This window comes from Xenopus laevis, chromosome 3L, assembly GCF_017654675.1.
Source record: "Xenopus laevis strain J_2021 chromosome 3L, Xenopus_laevis_v10.1, whole genome shotgun sequence".
Taxonomy (NCBI): domain Eukaryota; kingdom Metazoa; phylum Chordata; class Amphibia; order Anura; family Pipidae; genus Xenopus; species Xenopus laevis.
The window spans coordinates 41,248,059-41,267,802 of record NC_054375.1 but is presented as its reverse complement, the minus strand read 5'-3'; the positions used below and the strand labels follow the sequence as shown (position 1 = coordinate 41,267,802).

Below are 19,744 nucleotides of genomic sequence, written 5' to 3'. Positions count from 1 at the left end.
ATTAACCACTTGAAAAAATATCCATGCCATATGTTGCCTTTGCACATGCAGCAAAAAGTTTGCAAGTAGCAAAGCGTAATCATGAAAGCTCAACTTGTGCCGATTTTGTGGGCCGTTGAATTTTTTACATTCCTAGAATGATCAACGCGCTTTGCATACATTATTTTAACTACTAATTATTCTTTTAAGTAATCTTCTTGACAAACGCTTAGTGAAACAGTAATTTCCCCAGGCAGGCAATGTCAGTCTAAAATTGCTTTAAAAACATGTTTGTGAAGTCTATAATATTCCAGTGTGATTGTCAAAACATCAAGCTTGTTATTTATCTGCTACTTTAAAGGAAGCAGCGGCAACCTATTGATATACTAAATAAATTAAGCATAGGTCTGCTGCTTTGTTTTGAGGGGTTTTGTCCAGGGTATGTAAATATTTAGAGTAAGTAATTAGGCTGTAGGCATGGTTTTTTTCGCTTCTGTCATATTTCAACCAGCGAAGAAATTACCGAACCACCCCTGCCACCTCTATTTGTCTCTAATGCAAACTGCCTAAATGTGCCTGTATTCGTAGTTTTTGGGCTAAAAATAAACATTCAATTATTTTTAGGCTGTAACCTACTGGCACTTTTAGATGCTCCATATTACAGTCTATGACAGACAGCAGGGTTAGTTTAAATGCACCTTATCTATCTATATGTTATCTATCTATTATCTATCTATCTATCTATTATCTATCTATCTATCTATCTATTATCTATCTATCTATCTATCTATCTATCTATCTATCTATCTATCTATCTCTCTATCATCTATCTATCATCTATCTATTATCTATCTATCTATCTATCTATCTATCTATCTATCTATCTATCTATCTATTATCTATCTATCTATCTCTCTATCATCTATCTATCATCTATCTATCATCTATCTATCTCTATCTATCTAACTATCTATCTGTCTGTCTGTCTCTCTCTCTCTCTCTCTCTCTCTCCCTCTCTCTCTCTCTCTCTCCCTCTCTCTCTCTCTCTCTCTCTCCCTCTCCTCTCTCTCTCTCTCTCTCTCTCTCTCTCTCTCTCTATCTATTTCTATCTATCTATCTATCTATCTATCTATCATCTATCAATCTATTTATACTAATAAAAGTAAATAGAAACTTTATGGTTAATTATTAATGTGTGAGTTTCCAACAAACCATTTGGCCAATTAATCTCAAAACAATAAACTAACCAACTCATAGGATGACCAAGGAACTGATTATGACCAATCAGCTCACAAGATTAGTGTAATAAGACAAAAATGGGTTGATCTGACATACGCATACTGAAAATTACTTTTGTATGTGGCCAACTGAAGACACACTGGGCCTTATTTACTAACGATGTATAAGGTAGTCACCTTATCAATCAGTTAGATTTACTTTCATGTTTCTGCTTGCTTACTTTTCTGTTTCTTTACTTTCATGTTTTGGCTACTATAAATGAATCCAATGAAGCAGATTTGGCAGATATTACCAAACTCCTTATGAATGGTTTTGATACACAACCTGGTGACTTTATTGCTTTAAACTGCCTTTCAAAGCCAGTAACCAGCAAATGCCTAAAATGGGTTAGGGTCTAACTGATATATGAGCTTAGCCTCTTTTTCCCTTTAAAACTTTCTGCATCATTTCTAAACAGCATTTTTTTTTCTAAATATAGGCAGTATCATTTGGCTGGGCTTAAAATGTCAGGTTGAGGAGATGTATAAGGTCTCACTGACCTTAACAAACTTGGTGAGATATATCAATAAAATAGAAAAGATGACTAAACATACCAGAAATAATGCAAATACATTCAACGGATTTTGAGTTGATTTTTCAAAAGTTTTTACAACATTTTCAGCAAAGATTCTGTAGTTTAAAACAGGCATATTTACCAATTTTTGAATTCTTTGGAACGTTTAATTTTCTCACATCAATGGTTTTTAAAGTGAACTTATTGAAAAGGTTTTTAATGAAATAATTCCCCCCTACCTGGGAAGTGTGTTCCGTTTGCAGGGTCCAAAAGTATCAACCATGTCAAAATGTGTATGCAGTATTTACACATGCTTTATATTTGGGTAATCGTAAAAAAATATGCAATATTTGACAAAAATGTGGATTAGTGATAAGCAAATGTATTCTGTTTTGCTTTCCTAAAAAAAATCTGCGGAACTGCTCAAAAATCCTTTTTTTTTTTTTGTGTTTAGGAGGCATTTTCATAAAACTGTACATATTTGGGTTCCTATGTATTTCTAAAGCAAAATGTTATAATTAGTAAACACAACTTTGTGATGCAGACAAACATGTTGAGATTTTGAGGTTGATGGATATACTATGATCTAAAAGTCCATTAGAATATGGCATTGGGCACATAATTATGGCATGATCTCCATAGTTATATACTAAGACAATCATGCCAAGAAAGTATGTGGGACAGCAGAGACAACGATTCCATTATGAGGGTGCTATGTGTAACAGTTATTCAGTTAATACTCTTCTTATTGCACCTGAACAATGAAAAGAAATCAGCAGGTTTCACTCATAGAAGATATTTTTTTATGAAACCTAAATGTTACCGATTAATTCATTTTTATGCATATGTCTTTGCATAAAAACCTTGGAGTTCTGCTTTGAAAAACTCTGGGTTTCTAGAATAATTTGTTGTTTTTTTTAACAACAAGAAACAGTGCAATACATTTTCAGAAGTACTCAAACTGTTTTAGCACTTTCCTCACCTATTTATTTTTCTGCCATCAGTAAAATGCTAATAGGCTCATTATAGCTGAATTAGTAATAACCATGAAAAAGGACATAAAGTTACTTATTGAATTTCTTAACTCACGCCACCGTTATGCTAGCGCAGTAGCAATCTTGCAAGTAATAAATGTTAGTAGGAATGGAAATTGAAAATTATTCCACTGGCTTAACGTAAAAAAAAACCCTGCTTGGCTGTTTTGTCTTTTTAGGGAAAAGACAGACATTGCATATTCCTTTAAAATAATTTCTAGTATATGATGGCTTTTAATTAAATTACTAATAGATTCCCAAGTAAAAGACCACGTTCTCTTACTCAACTTTTTAATTGGATTGTTCCAAATCAAGTAGGGATGCAACGAATCCACTATTTTGGATTCGACCGAACCCCTGAATCCTTTGCTAAAGATTCTGCCGAATACCGAACCGAAATCCGAACCCTAATTTGCATATGCAAATTAGGGGTGGGAAGGGGAAACCATTTTTTACTTCCTTGTTTTCTGACAAAAAGTCACGCGATTTCCCTTCCCTGCCCCTAATTTGCATATGCAAATTAGGATTTGGATTTGGTTCGGCCTGGCAGAAGGATTCGGCCGAATCCTGCTGAAAAAGGCCGAATCCCGAACTGAATCCTGGATTCGGTGCATCCCTAAAATCAAGCTTTTAGCCTGCAGATCTCTGGGCAGCATTCAGCTAGCTGTGGATGGTCAAAATCGCATCTGAACAATATTTTGAGTAGATTATATATATATATATATATATATATATATATATATATATATATATATATATATATATATATATATATATATATATATATATATATATATGATTATATACTTAATGATACCTAACCTTTGTGACTTAGACCAACTTTGTTTATTTAAACATCTAAACCAGCCTCTATTTAGTAAAGTCTGAATCCAAAAAACTCGAAAAATTCTAGTTTTTTTTAAACTATGAAATCTGAATTTTTTTGTGGAAAAAAAACCTCACATTTTTTGAGATTTATTATACCCCAAGGATGCAAAAAGTCAGAATCCAAAAATACTCATACCTGCAGAGGTTGTATATAAGTCCTTATCCTATTTGGAAGTTTCTGTGGTCTGCACTGGAATTAGTAAGAAAATCCAACTATTTCGGTCTTATATGGCAAAAATCTAAAAAATTCTGACTTTTCGTCAAAAAAATCGAGGGATTCAGGGGAAAAAAATAATAGTAAAAATTAGGACGTGACATTAACCATTATCTTTAAAACATTTGATAGACCCAAAAGTTGACCAACGTTACGTTAATTTTAAACATGAACTAATGAAATGTGATTATACTATCATGTATTGTTTTTGTTTTTAATTTGTCTAGCTGAACTATTAAAAGCTGGTGTTATTTTTACTGTTGTTTTTATTAAACCTATATCAATAATTTCTTTTAAAACCCTGGTATGTTAGCTTTCAGAAGCTATATCCAGGGGTAGACCTCTGTCCCCCAAACTCCCTAGGAGTCCATTATGATCAAAAGTGTCCGCAAGAATTTCTGCACAGTCAGTTTTGCATAAAACCCCATTCATTAAACCTATTGCCTGGCCCTGAGGTTGCAGCAGCTCCAGGATTCCCTCAGCACCCAAAAGGTGCAACACACTTGACTTGAAGCTGTGGTTTGCTGGCCATAAGCTTCTTTATCACCTCCCATGAGCCTTACATTGTGATCTGGCATTTTATTAAAGAAGTGATAGGGCCTAGGAGTCAGGGAGCATGTCATGATGTACCAATATCTTGTCTGGCATATTTTTTAAAATCAGATTCTAACTATTTTAATTTAGTTTTCTGTTTCTTGAGGGCCTTTTTAGAGTATTTTTGGACAGATCTGAGTCATACATGCTTACAGGCAAATCATGTTTTTTGTTCCTCTGTCAACCACCATCTTGGTTTAGGGCTGTATCTTTATCAGGGTCCAGATCCTGCTTTCCATAGAAGACTGTTGGTTTTATTGATGACGTCTTTTTAATTGGGTGGTCTGTGTAATGTATGATGATTAAGTTCAAGTTTTCTGCTGTTAGTTATCAAACTGGCTGCTGGAATTATTTTTTATAAATGTTATATTGTGCCATGATCTGCCACACAGACATCTCCTGACAAACACAAAGTTATTATCTTATATAAATGCTTGCATTATATTTCATATTGGGCTCTGATCAATGCACATATTTCAATTTTTACATCCGGCATTTGCTTTAAATGAAAATATTTATGTACTGGTCTGTTCTTGCATTTTAGAAGCAGGACGCAGACATATTTTCATAAGTCTGCCAAATAATTGAGTTGTGGGCTTGTAATGATTTTAGTGTACTGTGTTTTCAGGCTTCAGTTATTTAGATTTGATTGTAAGCTCCTGGGGCACTGATTCAGCTTTGACCTTGGGCAGCTACTTTGAAAACGCACCGGTAAAACTAGTCATATTGCAGCGGTAATGAGCTATAAATCCGCGAAAATTTCAGTGGGACCATTGCAAAGTCAGAGGGTAATTAGGAATTTCTTATGAGTCAGTCATTGGCACTTCCTGCAAAACTTTTAACAAAGCTCTCAGTTGTGAAATTAATTTTATGATGTATAGAAACTACAGGCATATTTCACTGGATTTTACAGGATAGTTATCCTTCTATTCTATGGACCTTTCTTCCCCCATTAAATGGAGAGTCTGGTAGTTATAATTGGTTTTTTAGTGAAATGTGGCACCTTCCAGTCTTTGGAAGACACTTTGTACCTAATTATGTGTAGTGTGATTTTCTATTAAATTATACATAAAATTCCTACAAATTATGATTCTGCTCAAAAAAGCAGTGCAAGTATTTATGTAGTTCAATAATAATGACATATTGTAAGCCATAAGAAAGGCCTTGGATAACCCCAATAAAAATGTATAGCATTAGGCAGATTGAAGCGCATCGGGAAGATGCTGTATGCATTGTATTATGTTGCTAAGGTTTAATGTTAATTATGTTTGGCAGGTTATGTGTGTGTATATGCATTTGTGTTTCACTGTGAGCATGGATGTATTGGTGGTATAGGTATGGGATCTGTTATCCAGAAAGCTCTGAATTACAGAAAGGCTGTCTCCCTTAGGCTCCATTTTGTCCAAATAATCCAAATTTTTAAAAATGATTTCCTTTTTCTCTGTAATAATAAAACAGTACCCTGTACTTGATCCAAACCAAGATTTTAGTTTATTAACTAAGATTTTTAGTTTATATTAAGAGGTTTATTTAATGTTTACATTATTTTCTAGTAGACTTAAAGGGGTTGTTCACCTGGATAACAGCTCCTGTACCTGTATCATACTATTATAAATTTTTTAATACTTAATACCTAAAAAATTCCTATACCTTAATCCAGTGCTATTTAAACTTTTAAATGCAGAGGGACATTATTCCTAATACCACATGTTTAAGGGCCAGATTATTTTATAATTATTACTATTATTTGAGCAGGCTGGGCGACCGGAATAATTCCTTTGAGGGCCTCAAGTTGGAAAGCTTTCATCTAGACATTAACTTGTGAGGGCACAGTGTAGTATATGCACATGGAATATTCCGTCAATAATAAAACACCATGGGGGTGATGTAATAAAATGTTCTGTTTGCCCAGGAGTAATAACCCTGTAGTCACCTGTTTAAAAAGACAAACATTTTATTGGTTGCTATGGGATACTGCTAGTGATGGGCAAATTTCTCCCATTTCGCTTCGTCAAAAAATTAGCGAATTTCCAGCAAAATTCGTGAAACTTGAAAATGGAAGCCCGCGTCCAATTTTGGACATGGGTCCGAAAAGCCGCTCATGTCAACTTTGACGCCGGCGTTAAAGCCAATAGGCGTCTGAATACTGTTGACGCGCAACGATTTTGACACAAGGGACTTTTCGTACGTGCATCCAAAAATTTTAGAATTTTCACGCTAATTTATTCGCCAGCGCCAAAATGTGGAAATTTGCCGTGATTTTGTGACGGACAAATTTAATTGTCCATCACTAGTTACTGCTCCTGGGCAAACTTAGTGCATTTTATAACATATGGGTCATGTCCATTAGTTTTTAATGCATAGTGCCACTGAGTCTATAATAATCATAGTATATTGCAACAACAAGATCAGGTAATAAGGAAACAGAACAATTCAACAGGCAGTGCTATCTAGTAGTGATCATTGTAAAGCAGCTGGACTTTGTGAGTAATAAACATTAAAGATGCATTGTAGATAAACTCTGCTTATGAACAGGTTGTGCTTCCCCTTTAATGTAAGGGGAAACAACTTATTTTTGAGTGACAAAATAACATTGAAGCAAATCTAGAAGCTGCTTCTTAATAATTCTGACACTGGTGCAAAAATCAGGTAGCTGAAAATTTATTGGAGATCCTGTAGCTTTCAGAAAAAAAAAAGACATTTGTTTTATGAGGTCTGACAACTGCTCGTGTGCAGAGACTCTTCATAACTGTATTGGAAATGCAACATTACTTGTACAAGTCATTCCAAATCTGTTTAATTCATTGTCAGGTAGACTGCAAGGTTTGGTAACAAAGCTAATGTGTTATAGAGAGAACATTACGCTGCTTGTTTGGGAAGCGAATAAAGAAACTGAACTGGGACAATACTATAATGTGAATGAATTCAGCTCTATCATTATATAAGGAAGCCTATTATATCTTTGGGCTCATAGACTGGAAAAAAGTAATAATACATTTTTTTATCCCTAGAGGGCTGCTTCATTGTTTACTATTATTTTATATTCGCTGTATTACATATGGATACAAAGTCACAGAATTAAAGAGAAGGATAGCAAAATTGAAATACAGGTATGGGACCTGTTATCCAGAATGCTCTGGACCTGGCATTTTCTGGATAAGGGTTTTTTCCGTAATTTGGATCCCCACACTTTGTCTGCTAAAAAAAAATCATGTAAATATTAAATAAATCCAATAGGATTAAATTTGCCTCTGATAAGAATTAATTACTGTTTTATGGTAACAGAGATTATTATTACAAATTGTTAAAAATTTAATTTACTTGTTGAGTCCTGTAATTCAGAGCTTTCTGGATAACGGGTTTCCAGATAGCAGATCCCATAACTGTACAGGTACAGATTGAAACTACATTGCCATTTATTGTAAAACTACTATCGCTTATACAGCACATGATGTTTGAGGCTAGTATTTTTGGGGTCAGAGGCTAAGATTTAAAACACTTTAAAAAAAAAATCTCAAGGTGTTATTTCCAGATTTTATAGTCCTGATAAGGCTAAGTAAACTCTGTAGACATTTTCACAACCCTTCATCATCTTATATATACAGCAATGGCATCCGGGAGCCCGTTATCCAGAAAGCTCTGAGTTACGGGAATTCCATCTCCCATAATCTCCATTTTTGCCAATTAATCAAATTTCAGCAATCTGGTGGCTAGGGTCTAAATTACCCCGGCAACCATGCATTGATTTAAATAAGCAAATGAAATATGAATTGGAGAGACCTGAATAGAAAGATGAGTACTAAAAAGGTACCAATAGCAATAAACGTGTAGCCTTACAGAGCATTTGTTTTTTTTAGATGGGGTTAGTGACCCCCATTTGAAAGCTGGAAAGGTCAGAAGAAGAAGGCAAATAATGCAAAAACCATAAAAAAAAATAATAATAATAATGAACGCCAATTGAAAAGTTGCTTAGAATTTGCTGTTCTATAACATGCTAAAAGTAACTTAAAGATGAACCACCCTTTTAAGGTATGAAGATCCAAATTACAGAAAGATCACTTATCCAGAAAACCCCTGGTCCCGAGTCATGATGGCAGACACGAATTTGCAGCAGATTTCCGCATTTCCAATTCATATTGAAATATGAATTGGAGAGACCTGAATAGAAAGATGAGTACTAAAAAGGTACCAATAGCAATAAACGTGTAGCCGTACAGAGCATTTGTTTTTTTTTAGATGGGGTCAGTGACCCCCATTTGAAAGCTGGAAAAGTCAGGAGAAGAAGGCAAATAATGCAAAAACAATAAAAAAAATAATAATGAATGCCAATTGAAAAGTTGCTTAGAATTTGCCGTTCTATAACATGCTAAAAGTAACTTAAAGGTGAACCACCCTTTTTACGGTATGAAGATCCAAATTACAGAAAGATCACTTATCCAGAAAACCCCTGGTCCCAAGTCACGATGGCAGACACGAATTCGCAGCAGATTTCCGCATTTCGGCGCAAGCGAATAAAAAAAAAAAATTTGACGTGAGTCAAAATTGCCGCATGCATAAAAATTTTGTGTGTCACAATTACTCGGACGCCCACTGACTTTATTGCATTTGGACCAAATAGTCATGCGTATAAAAATTGATGCTCGTTAAAATATTTTGGCGCCCATTGACTGTGAAAAGATTTTAACGAGCATCACGAGCGTGACTATTTGGTCCAAATGCACTAAAGTCAGTGGGCGCCCGAATAATTGTGACACACGACAATTTTTAATGCGTGCGGCAATTTTGACGCACGTCAATTTTTTTCCATGGATTTTGCCAATTTTTCGTCTAAGCAAAACTGAACGGATTCGTCCATCACTAGTCCCGAGCATTCTGGATAATAGGCCCCAGAATACCTCTACCATACTATATTTAATATGCAAGCAAAGGGCAGTGGCTTTTGGAAGCTCCTCTTCCCCAGTGGCAGATGACATGTCTAACTTGCAAAACTTCCGCACTTACTGCCATTTTGCTCAGACTTGCCTGTTTATACTTGTGATAATGGGCTGAAATTCTGAGTGGGAAAGCCAAGGAGATATCACATAAGGCTAACCAATGGAGTTAAGTTCAAATGTTAAAAGTAAACAGTATCATTGTCCTGAAAATATTCCAATGAACTCTTCATAGATAAACATTATTAAAAATGAATGGACAAGCTGAATGGAGGGAATGCTGAAAGGACTAAGCTATCCAGTGTCGGTGAGCGGTGTCACTATATGCATATTAATATCTGATGCTGCCAGTGACAGGCCTAGCCTTCTGTTTGCTACTGCAGTCCCTACTGCTGTGAAATGCCACTGTTGTGCTTCTGTGCAAAGGCTGTGTCTGGCAGCAAAACAAGGACAGTTGGCTACATATATATATACAGTCGTGCTGTTCTTTACAAGATGGAAAAGGGCACCCTGGAAACATTCCCATGTCTTTTTGTTCTCTGGCAAATAGCAGATAGAAAATTGACTCTGACACCCTTCCTGCCCCTTTGAAATCTTTTTTTTTTTTATGAGCCGAATATGTCAAAGTTAACTTGAGGTCGGGGTTTTCCCTCCCAATCTCCCCGTTTCTTTTTCTGAGATTCGCAGCAGTCATGACTTTTTCCCTTTAAAACAGAGAACAAAACATTTCTCCTTTCATTGCAGCAATTACATTATTTGAAGCAAAAGAGCAGCACTTCGTCCTGCTTTGTTATCAATAAAAGGTACATCTGTGTGGCTAGTGAAAAAAAAGAAAAGGGGAACCAAAGCCCCACAATTTTGTTCTAATTAATGTGCATTATAAATAGAACTTTTTAACAGCCTTTAACTTTTCGTATGATGTAGCGAGTGATATTCTGAGACAAATTCGTGTTTGTTTTAGTTATTTTGTTTTTTGTTCAGTCGGGATGCACTGAATCCACTATTTTGGATACGGCTGATCCCCCGAATCCTTCGCAAAAGGTTTGGCCGAATACCGAACCGAATCTAAATCCTAATTTTTTTTACTTCCTGGCAGAATCGTGGCTGAATCTGAATCCTGCTGAAAAAGGCAGAATCCTGGCCGAATCCTACTGAAAAAAAGACTGAATCCTGGCCGAATCCTGAACTGAATCATGGAATCGGTGCATCTGTATTATTCAGTAGCAATCTGGTTGCTAGGGTCCATATCAACTAGGGATGCACCGAATCCACTATCCTTCGTGAAAGATTCGGCCGAATACCGAACCGAATCCAAACCCTAATTTGCATATGCAAAATTAGGGGTTGGAAGGGGAAAACATTTTTTACTTCCTTGTTTTCTGACAAAAAGTCACGCAATTTCCCTCTCCGCCCCTAATTTGCATATGCAAATTAGGATTCAGATTTGGTTCCTGCTGAAAAAGGCCGAATCCTGGCCGAATCCCGAACTGAATCCTGGATTCGGTGCATCCCTAATATTAACCTAGCAACCATGCATTGATATGAATAAGAGATTGGAATATGAATAGGAGAGGCCTGAATAGAAAGATGAGTTATTAAAAGTAGCAATAAAAATAAATGTGTAGCCTTACAGACAATTTGTTTTTTAAGATGTGGTCGTTGACCCCCATTTGAAAGCTGCAAAAGTTGCTTAGCTTGGTACCATTCTATAACATGCTAAAAGTTAACTTAAAGGGGCTGCTCGCATTTTAAGCAACTTTTAATATGATGTAGAGAGTGATATTCCGAGACAATTTGCAATTGGTTTTAATTTTTTATAATTTGTGGTTTTTGAGATATTTAGCTTTTTATGTAGCAGTTCTCTATTTCAACAATCTAGTTGCTAGGGTCCATGTTACCCTAGCAACCATGCATTTATTTGAATACATTTTAACATTGCACATGTTGTCCTAGTAGGGACTGTGCTGCTTATCTGATAAAGCAATGGAGTTTCTGGGTCCTCTATTGTGAATGTTCTCAGATCTTTCTTTCAATACGGCTGCTGATGCAATGTGAGATGCAATATTTCTAACATTATTGGGGAGTTTTCATTACTCCTGAAATTTTTAGCAAAAGTCTATATTAGTTCTTTAACAAAAGTAATACCTTTCTTTCGTGTAACTGAAACATAAGGTTCAGTGGTGCTCATAGGTGTGTATATATATATATATTAGTTGCCCAAAGATGCCTTAAAAAAATCAGATTTCTTAATCTCCGTGGATTTTTAAATATACATTTGTTGCTAAATACTCATCCATGAAAGATTGTATAAAGTTAAAATTACCTTAAAGCTGTCATCATCGCTACCCATTCTGATCCACATCCATTTAGTTTCACCCTGTTCTGATGAATGTTACTGCATTCCTTTGTGACCCCTTATTATAACGAAACTGTACAATTATCATGAATTCATCTCCGTTTATTACTGCTTTTAAATTATGATGAAGACTATAATGCACAGACTATAGGGGTTGTTTATTAAGGTTCCAGTTGTTTTCCACAAAATTCTAGTTTTTGAAACTATTTTTTGAGTTTTTAGAAAAAAACTTGAATTTTTCAAACCTGGAAATAGCTCAAATCCAAAAATACACCATCTAAAACCTGTTGAGATCATGTAGGAGCCAATGGTCCCTTAAACCATTTGAAGATATTAATAGCCTGCATGATGATCATGATGTTTTTTTCAGAGGGATTTATTAGCGTTTTCGAGTTTCTTATATTTGAGTTTTTTCTTAAATAAGAAACCATTTGAGTTGTGAGTTCATAACTCTAAAATTCGACCTTTGAGAAAGTCCATTGTATAACTATGCCACTGTATAAAACAGATCTTTTTTCTTTCTACTGCTTTAATATTCCAATGAACTGACTGTACCTTATTGCTGAGCTGGAATGTGACAATGTCCCTGCGTTCATTCTGCTTGCAGTACGATTTCATGGAGCGCCTGGACGGCAAGGAGAAATGGAGTGTCGTGGAGTCTCCGAGGGAACGCCGCAGTATCCAGACCTTGGTGCAAAACGAAGCTGTGTTCGTTCAGTATTTGGATGTTGGCTTCTGGCACTTGGCATTTTACAATGATGGCAAAGACAAGGAGATTGTATCATTCAGTACAGTTGTTTTAGGTATGATTACAATTTATTTTGTCTTTAGCAGCCTTCAAATCTGTTTCACTGTTTATTGCTGGTGTTTGACAGGTCAAAGAAAAGTTGAACTGAACTAACATTATGCTATATATATATATATATATATATATATATATATATATATATATATATATATATATATATATATATATATATATATATATATATATATATATATATAGGTATGATATCCATTATCTGGAAACGTATCCAGAAAGCTCCGAAATACAGAAAGGCTGTCTCCTATAGACTCAATTTTATCTAAATCATCCAATTTTTTTAAAATGATTTCTCTGTAATAAAACACAATACACTTCCTCTGTAATAATAAAACAGTTTAGCCCAAACACTCACATGTCAGATGCTCAGGTTACCCGTGTGTTTGTCTCCCGCAAGCTGGTCTCCGCTCCAGCCAAATTCAACATAGATTAGTAAAACAAGAGGTAGACGTAGGGATTTCCCAAGGTGGGATCCAAAAAAAAAAACGTTATTGCCAAGCTTGCATTAAAAACATACAGGAATTCTCCATTAGCCATTCTATAACATGTTGCATGCCTCTTTCAGAGCTCGGTTGAAGTGCCAGAATGAGGCATGAAACGCGTCAGGTGACCACACATGTCATAGTCTAGGAGGCAAGTCTCATGGACGATACCTGTATTTTTTTATTGTAAGCTTCCAAAGCTATTAGTCAACTGCTGCAATCTATAAAGGCCTGTCAAGAAAGGGCCAAAAATGCTGGAATATAGCCCCCAACTCTAAAGGGCACTTAAGTCAAAATCCAAAAATATATTCCAATATATTCATTCTCTCAAAGTGAAAAAATCGCTCTGTATTCAGCATAGATATTAAAAAGTAGGCATACAGACCAATTGATGCTCTGCCTTACGCGTTTCTTGCCCACAGCCACTTATTCATAGGCATTTATTGTAAGCTTGGCAATAAAGGTTTATTTTGAATTTCAACCGTGGTTTGGGAAATCCCCCGTTTACCTCTTGCTCTAATAATAAAACAGAACCTTGTACTTGATCCAAACTAATATATAATTAATCATTATTAGAAGCAAAATCAACCTATTGGTTTATTTAATGTTTGTATGATTTTAAAGTAGACCTAAGGTCATAGAGAGGGTGTTAAGAGAATTGTGTCCCCAACATCAAACTCCTGCTGAGATTGGTACAAGGGACCACATGCTATGAGGCAGTGATTCCCAACCAGTAGCTCACAAGCAACATGTTGCTCACCAACCCCTTGGATGTTGCTTCCAGTGGCCTCGTGGCAGGTGCTTATTTTTGAATTCCTGGCTTGGAGGAAAGTTTTAGTTGCATAAAAACCAGGTTTACTTCCAAGCAGAGCCTCCTGTAGGCTGCCAGTACATATAAAGGCTACCAAACCCAATTGCAGCCCTTATTGACTTTTTCATGCTTGTGTTGCTTTCCAACTCTTTTTACATTTCAATGTGGCTCACAAGTAAAAAAGGTTGGGGACCCCATCTATAAGGAATAAGCTGATCAACAGCAACCCCTCTCAGAAAAGAGGAACATCTCTGGCCCTGGGTGCAGTTTACGAAATGTAGTTTCAAAGGAAATAAGAAGATTTGCACTTGTCTGCAGGTCTTATGAATATCAAAGTTTTGCTTTATTAAGGGAGTCTCATTAATAAAGCTCATTTTTTTATATCCATAATTCATATTCATTCAACATGTACAGACACATTGCAACCCACCATTGTGATCATTTTTATTATTCGAATACATCAGGCAACAGTGTTTATTAACTGTTATAGCAAAAAACTACAATGTAGAACTGAATCCCCTGTCGGAAAATATGGCCAAAGATTCACAAGCAAATTTTTTTTTCCTGCTTAATTAGACAATGTAAAGTACTGTACTATTATCAGTTAGTGGACATGAACAATAACATTACTGATTGTGGAACACAATGGACATTCCTAGAAACTACAGCTGCAGATGAACTCTATGCATTCCATATATTTACTATCTTTAATGAGTTAACGAATAGGCAACATTGGCAGTACAATACTGCCTGCTCACAAGAGCTTATACTCTAAAGAGGTTAGGGAACACTAGGAATAAAAGGAAGATAAAAACAATTTGATGTGACCTGTTCCATAGGCCTTAGAGTAAGTGGAAAGTGCAGTCATGAATATGAGGTCTCTCTCTAGTAATTTATAGTCCCAAAGATGTCCCACCATGGTTTTTATTGAGCACACTTTTAAGGTATTTATTATTGCTCTTTTATGTCACTTCTCCTGTTTGTATATATATATGCCTGTGGTGCAATTTAAACATATTCATGTTAATTGCAGTGCACGTGCTACTGAATAGCAACGCACCACCTGCACTTGTATGTATGGGATTAAAATAAAAACATTTCTTCCTCTGTCCAACTTTTGCTTTCATGTAGTTGAATTATCTGATGCACTATGGGGCTGATTAACAGTATTTGTCAGCAATTGCTGCTGGAGTTTATTTTTAATGAAGTATTGTCTGTGGGATGCAGGTTAATCCAGAGGAAGCTGAAAGGCACCTTATGTAGCAATTTGTGGGGTGGCGAGAAGTTCTTTCCTCGCCCCAAGAGGAAAAGAATAACAGTCCCTGGATCAACTGTGTAATCAGTAACTCTATTTTCTCACTTTATAAAAAGTCTTTCAATTCAGTAACTCTATTTTCTCACTTTATAAAAAGTCTTTCAATTCATGTATCTCCCAGTACAATACGCGGGGACAAAATTCCCCAATTTCACTGCAAAAACTCTTTTCTCGTCTAATCTGTATTGATTTTATCAGCTTTGCCAAACTTCTTTGATCTTTGTTGAGTGCATAACTTTCCATTTATCAACACGGAATCATCTGTCACTTAACTGTCAGATTTCCAGTTTATCCAGATCGTCCAGGATGGAATTTATTGGCCTGTGCTGTGGCCTACTGTATGTAGTCTCTTGTGTGGGGTGTAAATGGCTAGTCTCACTGCTTACGCTCCCTTTATCAATCCTTTTTAAACTGTCCCACCATATCTCCGTATCGTGAAAGCTCGGTGAAGAAGGCTTCGGTATCCTCCAATAAAGGAAAGTATAATAGATATAACCGGCACACGGGTCAAAAATCAAGCAGGGACAAGCCCTTGCTGTGTTTATTTGCAAAGTGCAACGTTTCGGGGTAAACCCCTTTGTCAAGCATCCCCGAAATGTTGCACTTTGCAAATAAACGCAGCAAGGGCTTGTCCCTGCTTGATTTTTGACCCGTGTGCTGTTTGTATCTATTATACTTACCTGTATTGGAGGATACCGAAGCCTTCTTCACCAAGCACCGAGCTTTCACGATACGGAGATATGGTGGGACAGTTTAAAAATAATTGATTAAGGGAGCGTATGCAGTGAGACTCGCCATTTACACCCCACACAAGAGACTACATACAGTAGGCCACTATTACTACTCTACACTATTTCACCATATCTAAAGCCAAGGTGGCCACATACTGTACCCAGTTTATTAGCTAGAAGGTAAAAAAAAATACCTTGCCTTTCAATGTGACTTGCTACAGAAGCATGCATTTAATAATTCTTATCCTTGTGGGCCTGAAAGAGGGAAATAGTGGCAGCTGGTGGTTAAAGGAAGTTTTAGGTGTGAAAGAATGTATGCAAGTTACTGTATAGTTTTTGTTGTCCTTGTTAACGCACAGCTGAGCAAAGACGTTGAATAACTTGTCTGAAGCATTTTAATGTATTCATAGAACAAGAATAGGATTGCTTATCCATAAAGTAATGAATTACAGGAGGCCATCTTTTATAGACTCCATTTGTTCCAAATAATCGAAAGTTTTAAAAATGATTTCCTTTTTTCTCTGTAATAATAAAACCGTACCTTGTACTTGTTCCAAACGAAGATACAATTAATCCTTTCTGGAGGCAAAAACCAGATTTAAACGATTTTATAGTATGATGATCCAAATAACAGAAAGACCCCTTATCCGGAAAACCCTGTTCTGGATAAAAGGTCTCATACCTGTATAATGCTGATTTGCCTTGCCAGTTTATTCTGTAAGCTGTTCTAATGATGATAAAAGTGCAATAGATTCAGACATGATGATATGATTGAAATAGCCTAACCCCAATAAAATAAAGGGCCTAAAGACTCCCACGGGGTTCATTTTCGATTTATACTACACATACAAATGGGGCTTTAAATTTTCAAATAGGAAAATGCACTTGTAAGATGCAGACGCCCAGTCTCGTAATTGTGCAAAGGATCCCTAAAGCACATACCTCCAGGAGAAGTACAAGCTTGCCTCTGTTAATTTATTTCCATTTGTTTTTCCTCGTGTTCCCCTTAGTGTGTTGTTCAACGTGGCTGAAAATGTTGGCACTTGGAAATAAACTATGTTAATAATGACTTATTTTTTCCACATGTAATATAAACAAGATTAATGAACGGAGACCTTTGCTTTAATAACAAGATGCGCTAGGTCACTATATTTATAATGAGGCAGAGCGTTCGCATTCCATAACAAATACAAAAGATTCCCTCTACCTGCATCGGAGATATGGAAATGAGTCCACGCGAGGCCGGCTCTCTCAAGCATGCACAAAATGTAGATACTAAAGTGTGACAAGGCTACTAGTAGTAAATGCATTTTGCATGAGCTTGGACGGGCCACAATTGAAGAGTCAGAGGTAATAGGTCTAATAGCCAGGTAGACATCTAGATAAGGCAATGACAGTAATTGGACAGATATCAAGAGAAAGCAACAGCATTTCATTCAGTTCAGAGGCTCTTGCCCATACGTCTATTATCAGAACTATTTTTTCCTCATCACACAGGATAAAAAAAAAGCTGAAAGCCTCTGCACTCTGTGATCAGTAATAAGAGAGGGAGCAGCAGACACATGTCAACCCAAGATCATGCTAAGTACACCTTTGGATATAGGAGGCGAAAAAATACCGTCTTGTGCTTTCAAGCAAAGGAACGGAGAGCGCGGTTAGATGAAATTCACCCTGAGCAAATAGTGTGACATTTCTCGAAAACAAGTTGTGTCATATTTTTTTTTGTATTAACACATCTCCGATTCTGTATTGCTAAAAGCCTTGTTATACTTAATATTCAGTTTTTATTGCTATGGTATGTATTAGTGACAGCGAGTGGATGTGCTGCTTCTTTTTTTTTTTTTTTTTTGAAACAAGAAAATGTTTAAAGGGATACTGTCATGGGAAAACATGTTTATTTTCAAAATGCATCAGTTAATAGTGCTGTTCCAGCAGAATTCTAAACTGAAATCCATTTTTTCAAAAGAGCAAATACATTTTCAGTTTCCCAGCTGCCCCCAGTCATGTGCTCTGATAAACTTTAGTCACCCTTTACTGCTGTACTGCAATTTGGAGTGATATTACCCCCCCCCCACAGCAGCCTAAGAATGGGAAGGTAACCAGATAGCAGCTCCCTAACAAAAGATAACAGCTGCCTGGTAAATCTAAAAACAGCACTCAATAGTAAAAGCCAAGTCCCACTGAGACACATTCAATTACATTAAGTAGGAGAAATAACAGCCTGCCAGAAAGTAGTTCCATCCTAAAGTGCAGGCACAAGTCACGTGGCTGGGGCAGCTGGGAAACTGACAATATGTCGAGCCCCATGTCAGATTTAAAAATTCAATATAAAATTTTTTGCTCTTTTGAGAATTGGATTTCCATACAGAAGTCTGCTGGAGCAGCACTATTAACTGATTCCCATGACAGTATTTCTTTAAAGTGGTGCTTAGACTAGTACTAATGGTATGCGAAACATGTCTCCCCTTGTAAGCCATATTTATCAAATATGGCCTCGAGTTACATACACTTTATGCTCTGTATAAAGGCACTTAATTGGTCAACATGACATGCCACATTTATCACTGGTTGAACAGACCATTTGCACTGGGCACCAGAGGAGAATTCCATTGCTCTGTTTACTTGTAGATCTCTCCTCTGTCAATCAAAAGAAATCCAAGTGCAGGACAAATCCTCAGCAGTTTTCTTTGACTGCAAAATCTTTTATTGGGAATGTGCAGAACACAACATGTTTCGGGCTAGGCCTTTTATCGCAGGATAACCAAAACCAAGCAACTAAACGGTGAGCTGCAGCCCATCTATATATTTAATAGATCTCTCCTCTGTCAAACTGTGTGGGGAATTGTCTGTTATATAAGGCTTTTTTTGCCTTTGTCAGGTGCACATGCAAAAATTACAAATGCAAGCCATGTACGTGCCCCTGAGGAAGACCCCTTATATGGGGTTGAAACGCGTTGGGTTTTCATTTTTGTATATAACTATTATGAAATAAAATATTTACTAGTGTGCCCTGCTCCCTTCACTTTTTTCTGGTCTGAATATTATTGGGTGTGACATGTAGCCCCATAGAATGAGCATCCAGCCTTTTACAATTTGTTATATGGTATGCAAAACTAACGTATAACTATTACCAGTAATAAATATGGCACTTAGATACAGAAAAGAACGACTTTTCACTAGTACATCCATGCAAAGCCATTTGTCAGTAAAAGAATGTGTATTCACAAGAATTCCTGGGTAAGACAAGTTATTAAAATATTTGGTACATGCAGAGAAAAACAGAAAATTAGCTTAAAAAGACTTATACTGTACATGTATTTTCTTGTACTATAGCTAGAGAGCCTATTAAATCATTTTTAGATGATGTGCTCAATATAAATCTACTTTATTATTCTAGCCTTTCTAGAGCCCAGTGTAGAATTAACCATCTTATAAAAAACAGGCTTCACCAGAAGGCCTTGAACATTGCACAGTTGTACATTTAGCAAGAATATACAAAAATGTTTTCCAAAATATTTATTCTTGAACTCGTCTATATATATTTCTATATAGGAGGTGGACCCATTACTTGAGAGAGGGCATAGCTGGAAACTCTTTGAGGACCCCTGCAGTGGTAGTAGACATTTGATTATATTTTCACAGAGGATTCCAAAGGTGAACCTATGGGAAAATATGTATAATGGATGCGATGGAAAACAAGGTTGGTAAATAAGTGAAGGTGAAAGACCACCAAAAAAATAGTCAACAGGTTGGAAATAGTGGTTTAACTATAGAGGAAGCTACCTTTAAAGTTA

General features: G+C 36.2%; 1 protein-coding gene across 5 annotated transcripts in view; it reads left to right on the top strand.

The window, feature by feature from the left end:
- Nucleotides 1–19,744, top strand: part of LOC108710917 (teneurin-2) — a 1,136,107-nt gene that overhangs the window by 920,821 nt on the left and 195,542 nt on the right. For all 5 annotated transcript variants that reach the window (XM_041586173.1, XM_041586172.1, XM_041586171.1 and 2 more), the window contains one exon: nt 12,396–12,591. In XM_041586173.1, the coding sequence (XP_041442107.1) occupies nt 12,396–12,591 (196 nt within the window). The remainder of the gene's footprint in view (nt 1–12,395; nt 12,592–19,744) is intronic.